This window comes from Vigna unguiculata, chromosome 5 (assembly GCF_004118075.2).
Source record: "Vigna unguiculata cultivar IT97K-499-35 chromosome 5, ASM411807v1, whole genome shotgun sequence".
Taxonomy (NCBI): Eukaryota; Viridiplantae; Streptophyta; class Magnoliopsida; order Fabales; family Fabaceae; genus Vigna; species Vigna unguiculata.
Window position 1 is genome coordinate 33,884,133 of NC_040283.1, and position 11,724 is coordinate 33,895,856.

An 11,724-nucleotide genomic window follows, 5' to 3' on the forward strand; every position below is an offset into this window, starting at 1 on the left:
TTAAATAAAGGGAACTTCATCAAGTATGAGCATTTTAAAATGAAGCCATGCCCATTTCAAAAGAAGATGACAAGAGTTCGTGGGAGGAATATCACATAATACTTCTTTCACACATTGTCCTGTACTAAATTTGATTCTTGCTTGATTCGGGTGAAAGCTTGTTGGTAACTGGACTTTCTCCACCAATCTTTGGCTTACAACATTGTTGTCGCTTTCGTAAACGAATGCAACTAAACATGGGTGGCCTTCGATTAAACACCTTGTTTCTCTACTACCTTTTCCATCATCTTTTTCTTTACTTCCTTTTCTTTTTCTTCAATTTCCCTTCCTTCTACAGTTTATTTTTCTTCTTTTTCTATTCTTTCTTTTTCTATTTTCTCCTTAAGCCTATGTTGATCCTTACTGGCTTGTCTTGGTGTCATAAATTTCAACTTCATTTCATGTCCATCATGCCTCAAATAAAGGGAACGTTCATCAAGTATGAGCGTTTTAAAATGAAGCCATGCCCATTTCAAAAGAAGATAACAAGAGTTTATGGGAGGAATATCACATAATACTTCTTTCACACATTGTCCTGTACTGAATTTGATTCTTGCTTGATTTGGGTGAAAGCTTGTTAGTAACTGGACTTTCTACATTAATCTTTGGCTTACAACATTGTGTTCGCTTTCGTAAATGAATGCAACTAAACATGGGTGGCCTTCGATTAAACACCTTGTTTCTTTACTTCCTTTTCCATCATCTTTATCTTTTCTTCCTGTTCTTTTTCTTCAATTTCTCTTCCTTCTGCAGTTTATATTTCTTCTTTTTCTATTCTTTCTCTTTATATTTTCTCCTTCAGCCTATATTGATCCTTACTGGCTTGTCTTGGTGTCATAAATTTCAACTTCATTTCATGTCCATCACACCTCAAATAAAGGGAACGTTCATCAAGTATGAGAGTTTTAAAATGAAGCCATGCCCATTTCAAAAGAAGATGACAAGAGTTTGTGGGAGGAATATCACATATTTCTTCTTTCACACATTGTCTTGTACTGAATTTGATTCTTGCTTGACTTAAGTGAAAGCTTGTTGGTAACTGGACTTTCTCCACCAATCTTTGGCTTACAACATTGTTGTCGCTTTCGTAAACGAATGCAACTAAACATGGGTGGCCTTCGATTAAACACCTTGTTTCTCTACTACCTTTTCCATCATCTTTATCTTTTCTTCCTTGTATTTTGGGCTTCGTAGAATAGGGTTTTGTTTGGGCCATGTATTGGGCCTTAGAGGGTTTTTGGGCCTTGAAGAGAATTGGGCCAAAGAAGAGTTGGGCTTGAAATTAGCCCAACAAGAGGGAAGGCGCATTTCAAGAGGATCTAGATCCTTTTTGCTCAAAGCTTGGTCACCAAGCTTCTCTTATGCGCCTAGAAGCAAGTTCCTTGTGACTTGCTTAGGTGGCAAGTCACACTTGCCTCATGCTCTCTTTTTGGATCCAAATACCACATTCTAGATCCTTTTTCCCTTCCTTTTTCTAGACCACTTAGCTATCCTTTTGTACTATAAATAGAGAGCTTAAAACTCTTTTTTTTTCATTCATGAATATAGTAGAGAAACTCTGTTGAGATGACTCCAGACTCCTCTCTTTTTGTGAATCAACTTAGGCTAGAGTTCTCCTTCTTGGTTTCCTCTAGCCCCCTTCCTTGAATGTTGGCCCAACCTCACTTGAGAGCTTCTCCAAACACCATTGCTGCACAACTTCTCCTCTCATCTTCTAGCTTTCGCGCCTTCATCCTTCTCCATGGAAGCCTCATCAATTTCGCATGGCTTCTCCTTGGTTTCCTTACTCTTAAAGATGGACTCATCACCCACTGAGCCATTTGTGGTACCATGTCCCTCTTGAATTTGTTGTGGAAGGCATTGATGAGTTCCTTTTTGTAAGGAATGACGAAGATCTTCAAAATGTCATTCAGTGGCACTCAATGATGGTCTCTACGGCGACAATATCTTTTTATGTTAACTTCATGAAAGTTGAGAAGCGTGACAACTTTGTACCTATTTAGTTCTTTTTTTATGTTTTAACATTGGTCTTTAAGATCATTGAACTTGTTGAATTTATCGAAAGAAATTGTTGTTTGCTATTTAGCAATGAAGCATTTGAAATGATTAAGTTTTTCCATTACTGATCTTTGAAATTGTGTTAAAAATGGTAAACTCTTACAAACACATAAGCACGACCTATTCCATATGTAATAAAATATTAAACTACATCTTTGTCCTTTTAATCACCATAGTGGTGTCTAGTTCCACACCGTGGTCGACGCCTATTTCTCGTGGGGTTCCTCCTACGCACTTCAAGTCTAGGTTATTTTACGTGTGAAGGTTGTGATTCGTGTTCCTCCTCAGCTTGATGATCATCATGTGCAGCAGATGATTATGCTTTTGCATATGGATTGTGGACGTAGTAAATTGAGTCTTGTTGAGGCTGATCCAAACCTTCTAGGAAATTTGGAATTTGGGGATATGTACCACGGTTGTGCAGAAGGTGGTGTTTCAACATAAGTTGCAAACATACTTCGTATGCCTAGTTCTGAGTTTGAAGAAACTGAATTCCTCATTCCCTCTATACCTCGTGGTGGAGGTGGAGTGTTTAAGTCATACCTAGTTTGTCGTGGTCGAGGGATATTTGTCGATGTCGATGCACGATGCATTCTAGGATCATTTAACATTTGTGGAACTAACAAATATAAACATGAGTTTGAAATGTACCATGACATGTACTCCCTTGTGTGTTGAAGGGGCCCAAGCATCAGTAATTCATTCAACGTTAGGTCATATCGGTTATTCCATACATTTATCCATTGCGCATGTCTAGTAACCCAGTTCTCATCTTGTCTCCCCCTCATGTCTAATTTATGTAGATGATCAAGGTTGTTGGGTTCTTCAGGGATTTCTTGTGGTATTCGAAATTATAACTTCACCTTGTCCGACTAGTGTCATTCCACAATGGCAAAACAAATTAAATTTGTGCATAACGTTCATATTGCTTGGTCCCGATATGCTTCAACATCAATAATAGAGCCCAAACCCTCATAAGGAACCCAAATAAACTATAACAATAATTGAAAAATGTTAGTCATTCATTTAGAACCATTTATCGTTATACAAATGTTAAATGTTACCTGATTTTGTTGCATGTGATCTATCCTTGCCTGGTATCCGACTAAATCATTGTGGGGACATTTTTGTAGTTCAATACTCGATCACCGCTCCATTGGCAAACTAACGGGAAAGTTGGTGGAACTCTTGAGAAACTAGGTCTACCTACAACATCCTTAAACGTGTTTAGTGAAGATGAGGACAATATACTTTTTTATCAACATGATGACCATGACCAAACCCTAGATGTGCACCCCATACAACAACAACACCCTCACCCTCAGACACATGTCCCCTATAACCTACCACAACACTTCGAATTATATGAAGAATATAACCAAACCCCACACCAGGAATTCCCAAACGCATATGACCACTACACAATATTGCATGACAACTTTGAGCACGATGTTGGTACACTGACCCAAGGAATGAGGTTCCAAACAAAGGAACAACTTTTAGATACTTTAAATGGGTACCACAAAACAAACCATTGCACCTATAAAACCACACACACAAACACAACAAGGTTGAGGGTGCAATGTGTACAACAAGTGTGTCCTTGGAAATGTCAGGCAATATTACGTACAAGGGACCAAATGTGGGAAATTAGAAAGGTTGAAGGTGTGCACACATGTGCCACACAACTCATAACGCAAGACCACAGGCACCTGGGCTCAAGAATAATATCTCAACATGTAAGATAAATGGTGGAGTCAGACCCAGCCACACCAATTGCAACAATAATTTCTTCCATCCAGACCTTTATGGGATATAACACAACCTACAACAAGGCATGATTAGCCAAACAGCAAGCAATTGAAGATATGTACGAAAACTGGGAACAGTCTTACAACTGATTGTCATGCCTACTACAAGCCATGCAAACTTATTTGCCTGGGTTTGTATACAAGTTGAAAATAAGTCCAATTACAAATGAGGAGGAAGTCCTAGAAAACCAACAACACTTTCGAAGAGTGTTCTGGACATTCAAACCATGCATTGATAGCTTCCCATTTTGCAAACCAATAGTGCAAGTGGATGGAACCTTCCTTTACGGAAGGTATAGGGGCACTCTTCTAGTAGTTGTTGCACAAGATGGGAGAAATAACATTTTCCCCATTGCATTTGCTATAGTAGAGGGTGAAATCGCCGAAGCTTGGTTTTTTTTCCTTAAAAACCTAAGGACACATGTTATGCCTCAACAAAATTTATGCTTAATGTCAGACTGCCACAATTCAATCAGTGCAGCATTCAACAGACCCAGTAGTGGCTGGACTGAAGGGAACTGCGTGCAGGTGTTTTGTATTTGACACATTGCACAAAATTTTACAAAAAGATTCAAGAATACAACTCTGAAAAAGTTCCTCGTCAATATGGGTAAGTTATTACATGTAAATTTGTCTTTTTCATTTTTTTGGCTTTTAATTATTCATACCCATTATTAGAAAATAATTTGTTCTTATAATTATATTTGTAGCGTACACGTTGTAACTACTACTACAACAACATTAGAGAAGACAACCCAGAAGCAGCAGCTTCGATAGACTAAATTCCAAGGGAGCAGTGGTGTCGTGCATATGATCAAGGAAGAAGGTAGAGTCACGTAACAACAAATCTGGCTGAAGCAATAAATTCTGTCCTGAAGTAGACAAGGAATTTGTCATTTCATCCATAGTATTGGCCACGTACACCAGGTGCAACACATACTTCACGAAAAGAGGTAGGCAAATAACTGCAATGGTTAGTGCTAGTCATGTGTACTCTGAATATGCGACCAACTTCCTACAAGATACGGACTCCAAGTCAAACACGCACCATGTCGTTGAATTTGATAGAAATACCACAAGATTCAGAGTGGAGAAGATTGTGAATCCCAGAGAAGTACGTCTTGCAAGAAAATTTGTAGTCAGATTAGATGAAAGGTGGTACGATTGTGGAAAGTTTCAAAAAATACATCTACCATGTTCATATGTTATTGCAGCTTGCAAGCATGCACATCATGACTTCAACATGTACATAAGTCCCCATTATAGGTTGGATGTCATCATGAAAGTATATGACAATTTATTTGACGAGTTAAGACATGAAGAATATTGGCCACCATACCAAGGGCCACAAGTTTGGCCTCATCCTGCCACAAAAAGGAGCGAGATGGGTCGTCCTAAATCAAGTAGAATTAGGACTGAGATGGACATTAAGGAAGGAAGACAATCAAGAAAGTGTTCCTATTGTAGAACTGAAGGACACACAAGAAATCAGTGTCCTAATAACCCTGCACTTAAATGATCCACATCAAACCACTTAATTTATGTTGTACTCTTAATTGTGTTTAATAAATTTATACTTGATTCAATTCAATGGTACATCTTTTCTTATTATCTTTTATTGTTACTTATTTTATATAAACCAAAAATAAATAAATAAATTATTTATAATACAATAATGAAATGGTTTTAAATTATTTTAGTTATTTCCTCCATTTTTAAATTATTTTTTACAAATTTGAAATGTTTAAAATATACAATTTTTAAAAATTATCCAAAATTAAAGAAAACTATAATTTCAATATTTATAAACATCTATTAAAAATAATTAATACTACACAAATTATAAAAAAAAATTGACTTTTATATTTTCAAATTACACACAAAATAACTTACTACACAATACAAAATCTATTTTAAATCAACAAATTCAAAAGAAAAAAAATTATTTTTTATTTTTTCAAATAATACCTAAAATAACTAAAAACACAATACCAAATCTATTTTTTTTTAAAAAAATTAACCTCTAATGCAACATTTTTTACAAAGAGGAAAAATAATTAACTCTTATATCTATTTTATTAAAAAAATTCAAAAACCTTAATTCTAATTTATTTATATAAAAAACAAAAAAAAATAAATAAAAACCCAATTCAGAATTCGGGTCTCTGGGATCAAATTCTGACTAGAGAATAAAAATAAAAATGACAAAATGAAGGCTGGAATTCGATTTTCGAGAACCCGAATTCCCACATAAAACCAAAAGCGTGCTAAGAATGTAATATTTATTTACAATATGCTATTCACGTAAATAAAAGAGGAAAAAATATTTCTGGGGAAAAATAGTGAATAGTATTGATAATTAACTTATATTATATAGTTATTTAAATGGTGATGTATTGACTTTAAATCATGATGGTAAAATGAAAAGTATATAAGACTCTTTATTATAGAGTGTCGAATAGTGTTAAATTTAGGTAGATCATATGTGTCTATCATCTATATTAGATCATGTTGTCTTAGTTGTCTAAAAAGGTTTTCTAATATTTCTTTCCCTTAGTTCTATACATAGAGAATATGCAAAACTCCATAGAAATGATGTACACTTTACTAATATGTAATATGTGTATACAAGTTTTTTTTATAATACAATTATTTTCTTTCATTTTTGTTTTCGTGTTTTCTTGTGATTTTTGTGAACCTAAAAGTTTTTGTCTTTGGGAACAATAAACAAATTTAAGAAACACAAGGTTTTGAGTTGGTCATTAAGTTTGACGTTGAGAATTTTCTGGTGAGATCAACTTTGGATTATGGAGGATCAAGATAAAAGTTGTATTAGGGATTTTTGAATCACAAGGAGAAGACTAGCATGATAAAAAAAAGTCAGAAGTATTGTATATCTATTTGTTGGGTATAAGGTACTTAGGGAAGTCTTGAAGGAGAGAACTATTGCATCAATATGGATAAAGCTTGATCATTATATATTACAAAATCACATAGACTCTGTTTGAATAAAAAAATGTATTCATTCAAGATGACAAACAATAACAACAGTTGAGCAACTAGTAAATTTCAACAAGATTTTGGATGATTTGGATAGTATTGAAGTTGTGAAAACAAGGAAAGACATAAGGTGTTTACACCTGGGTAATATTGAAGTTGTGATTTGGATGATTTTGATAATATAATGACAAATTTTTCATCCTAAACATTTAATAACCATGTTAATTTTTTGACTATAACCATGCCGTCCTTTGACTACAACCATGTTAGACTAGTCCATTTATGAACTTCGCGTGTCTCAAAATTGTAACTTTTCATTTTAGAGAAATGAATAAAAAAAAGTATTCTAGGAAAGTGTATTCTCGTATTAAAAAGAGATAAACTGTAATTAGTTTCCGTGTGTATTTAGAGAGATATTGTAATTACAATTTCCCTTGATGAAAACATTTCTTTGATTTTGTCTGTAATTTTTCAGGATTTTCCACCCAAACAATGTATGTCATCTCAAATTTAAAAATTTTCATATTATTTTGTTACTTTAATATCCAACAAAATTCAACCAGTAACACATGATTATTTCAAGTTTTGTTTCCTTCAATTATTCTTTCAGATCAATCCAAGTTACAACACTCAACATCTACACTTTTTCAATATCCTATGGATGGCCTATTTCCTCAAGGGCAATAAACAATGAAGGACTCTTTCAAATTTAAAGGAGCCCTGTGTTTCTTCCATGGCAATAAATAATGAAGAGTAAGATGAATGAAGAACAAACATGATGAAGGTACTAATTTCCAAGTAGAACAGCATACAAAATTTCATTCCAAGCATCAGGAACACCAGCCAAACACCAGTGACTACAGTCATCAAAAGAAGTGCCACGCCCTGTGTAGATAGAGGGGTGACCATCTCTCCTCAGTTGTGTTAGCACAGTGATGTCTAGCAATTGCACAGCTTTTTCCATGTTACTTATTACTGTCTTCACAATGTCTACACCAGGATATGCTGCCACTGCTCCTTCCTCTGGTTTAGTTTGCCTCAAGCACCCCTTTTTGCTGGAATTTTCAATTTGTGAATTTTCAAATATAGGTTTTTTTCTTATTCGTACAATGAATAACATACATGAAAATTGGTCAAGTTATGCAGACACTTTTGAAGAAACTAAAAATCACCAATTACTAATATGATTGAAGTAAAAACTGATAAAGGATTGGACAATTTTCACTTGATAAGGTAGTAGTGGCTGAGATTGAGTTAGGCCAAGGTTAAATTCAAAGTCATAAAAGTGAAATCAGCTTACTCAACATGGGAAGCAGCAATGCCCTGAAACAAAACTCTAGTCTTTGAAGGGTCAATGTTAGAATCAACCCATTTAGCCCAAGTAGTGAGTCCAATCTTGAAAGCTTCCATGTGATCCATGTCCTTGATCAGTTCAGTCCCTATTTGAAAGTAATCCCACCTACAAAACATTAAAGTGAAGCCATTAGCCACATGGCTCCCTCCTCTCAGAAAACACCAAAAAGGTAGCTCTAATCAAAGGTTTCATTACGCTTGAGAGTGTCCTGTGTGAGTCCACCAATGGTAAGAATTGAAAATCAAAACATCAACTCCTTTCCACTGGTCCCCAGAGCTAATGCTGTCCAACTTCAAAATCCTCCCTTTTTCTTTGTCAATAACCAAATCCACTAGGAACCCATTTTTCAACCACATGATTGAAGCTTTGTACTCCTACAATGTCCCAAAAGTTGAACCAAATCATAAACCAATCAAAAAACTACAAAGGCTCAACACTTTCCTCTGTAAACAGAAAAAAAACCAATACCGGAAACGAAAACACAGAAAGTTGCTGTGTCTGACTTGTTGAAGTGTAAGTTGAGTTCGGGACAGCAATGTGAAGCAAACAAGTGAGTGACTGCCACATGTTGTTACTTATGGAGTCCCCCACAAACATTATCTTCTTTCCCGTGTTTCTCTCCAAAAACTTCTTCCCATCAAACCTATCACCAATAACACCATTTGGGGAGGGAAGAAAAAAAAATTCAAATTTGAACTTCATGGTGCCAGCTTGGAAGTCAGAAAAAAACAATGCTGCCATTTAAAATATATCATAAACTCTGGACATCAAATGTTTAATGCAACACAACATTAAAAAGATGGAACTCAAAACTACAAATTAAACTAAAACAACTTGATGAATGAGAACTCCAAACTACTAACAAAACTGAAACACATTACCTTGGAAGGTCACAACCAGAGGGTTTCCATCTATAGTTGAGGTACTCTTTATCTGGTCTTCCATTTCTTAAGCAATCAAATCCTTGGCCAATGAAAGGACAGTCCCCTGAAGCATCATAGAGAGGGTGGGAAGAGGGTTCATCAACGACCCATTTTCCCTCAGAAAAATCGCAACCTTGGGATGGTGGAGGAGGTGCCACTGCCCATACAAAAGCTGAGCCTAGTAGCAGAGGACACAACCACAATGTGAACTTCATTTCAAATTGCATCAGACAATGTGTTGAGAGCGCGTGAATGTTAACGTTGGTTTATATAAATAAAATAAAAACATGTGGGGTTGGTCCTATGTGCATTTCTAGTGGTAGCTTTAATGAAAATAATACAGAGACAGACTATTTGTGTATATAGTTGCTGCATCAAATAGAAGTTATTGCTGGCCTTTAATTTTATCACGTGATGTGATTTACGTTTCATTTTTCTAAAGAAAAGGTGTTACTTATTGTTGAAAGTACAAGTTTATTTATAAATGTCAAAGTTTTATATTATGGTTGTCTTTGTGGAAAGTTTCGGTTTCCCAAATCTGGGTTAATCATAACTGCTGAATTTAATAATAATCTGACGCATCACCTCTTCAATATTAACTCTATGTCTTTATAACAGTAGTTTGTCATTTTCCAGTTTAAAACAAGAATATTTTTAAGAAATAATTAATATAATTTTATTATTTTTACATTGAAAGTTGAAATAATTAAGTCTATTAATTGAAATAATATAAATGTATGTAACAGATTTTATAAATACAAAATTATCCTTTGAGATTTTTAAACAATTCTGATACAAATTAAATATTTTGGAATTTGTAAGGTCTCTACTAAAGATTTAGATAATTAAATTATTTTATATGCTAAATTTGTATATTTATAATTAATAATTTTAGATGTTAAAATATTGTTTGTATTTTTAATACAGATGATTTTATTAAGTTAATAGAGATATTGCAAAAGGTTATCAAGTTAGAGAAAAAAAATTAAGTTTCAAATTGATATTTTATTTTTATTTTTTTAACTTTTAAGATATTTAACACTATTTATTTTTTGTTTTTATATTAATTTAACTTTTTTATGTTTAATTATATTTTAATTTTTAACAACATTAAAACATTAAAATATAGTTATTTTATTATTTAATTATTTTTTAACTTTTATGGTTAACACTAAATAAATTATAAAGCATCTTTGTACAACATTTAAGGACATTTTTGTCATGAAACTGCATTAGTAATTATTAGGTCAGATTTTATTTATTATCACAGTTAACTATAAATTTTTTACAAAATTCAATATATATTAATTATCCTTACCCAATGTTCTAAGAGTACTGATTAACAGACCCTATTTTTAATATAATTTTAAATGAAACACTCTTTTCCTTACTTCAATAAATATTTATGAATTATTATATTAATTAATTATTCACTTCATATTAATTAGATTAAGGATATATAATAAAAAAAGTAGTTATATATATATATATATGTAATAAAAACAAAAACAATAATTTATAGAAATCAAAAGATATTTAGATTTTGTTTCGATTGGGATAGGTGAAAAGAAAAAGAAATGAGAGAAAAGAAAGTGAGATTTATGGTACATTTAGTAAAAGGTTTATAGATGATAAAATTGATATACTAAAAAACATTATGTACTGAAAAAAAAAATAGTAAGAAGCATTTATTACTATTGTTAAATTATATGTGTTCGTAAACATGTGTGATATGCATGTGTGAGAGCATGGGATGTATGTGTGAGGAGGTGTGTCGGTGGATGGAGTGTGTGTATGTGCGAAAACTTGTGGATATGTGAATACGAATACTTGTGCGTATGTGAATACATGTGTACATATCGACGAGGGTGACTACATTCATCCACGTGAGTGGGTGGTGGTATGTGGGATATACATAGAGGAATGTTCATGTATGTGAAGATGTACATATAGGGATGTTTGTGTGCCTAATAAATTGAAAATGAAGTTGAAATTTATTTATTTAGAACAATATAAAAATTAAAAAGTGTAAAAAACTTATATTTGAAGTTCAATTTTGGAATTGTAAAATTCTGAAAATAATTTATAATAATCTAGATAACAATCTAACATGAGAAGTTTAAAAAATAAAAAAGTATACTCAATTAGGTTTTATATTTAAATTTTAGTTAAAATTAGTGATATATTATTATTATTATTATTATTTATTATTATTATTAATTAGGAGATATTTTCTTAGGTTATCTATAGACATAATTATCTATAATTATAGATATTATTTTATTGACAATATCTGATTGACATATATGGATATCATTTGATAAATATTTGTAAGAGTGATATTTTTGTTTTTATTTAGTTGAGTATATATGTATATAAGTGACACATGGATAAAAGTGTTCTGAGTTTCCTTTCTGTACTCCTTCTACAAGCACTATTTGATGAAATGATTTGAATGAAACATAAGTTTCTTTCCTTATAAATAGGCACCGTAATGAAACTTAAGCTCTAGTAATGATAAATTTCTAATCAATTTAAT

General features: G+C 32.9%; 2 protein-coding genes across 2 annotated transcripts; one reads left to right on the top strand and one right to left on the bottom strand.

The window, feature by feature from the left end:
• Positions 1 to 4,878: 4,878 nt before the first annotated feature.
• Positions 4,879 to 5,427, top strand: LOC114184647. The gene has a single exon (XM_028071963.1). It carries the CDS (start codon positions 4,879 to 4,881, stop codon positions 5,425 to 5,427), a length of 549 nt encoding a protein of 182 aa, XP_027927764.1.
• Positions 5,428 to 7,481: 2,054 nt separating this feature from the next.
• Positions 7,482 to 9,443, bottom strand: LOC114184173 (protein trichome birefringence-like 42). The gene is made up of 5 exons (XM_028071440.1): positions 9,144 to 9,443; positions 8,731 to 8,905; positions 8,458 to 8,636; positions 8,209 to 8,367; positions 7,482 to 7,963 (listed from the first exon to the last, which is right to left on the bottom strand). The coding sequence occupies exons 1-5, from the start codon at positions 9,410 to 9,412 to the stop codon at positions 7,696 to 7,698; spliced, it is 1,050 nt and encodes a 349-aa protein (XP_027927241.1). The 5' UTR covers positions 9,413 to 9,443; the 3' UTR covers positions 7,482 to 7,695.
• Positions 9,444 to 11,724: the final 2,281 nt, after the last annotated feature.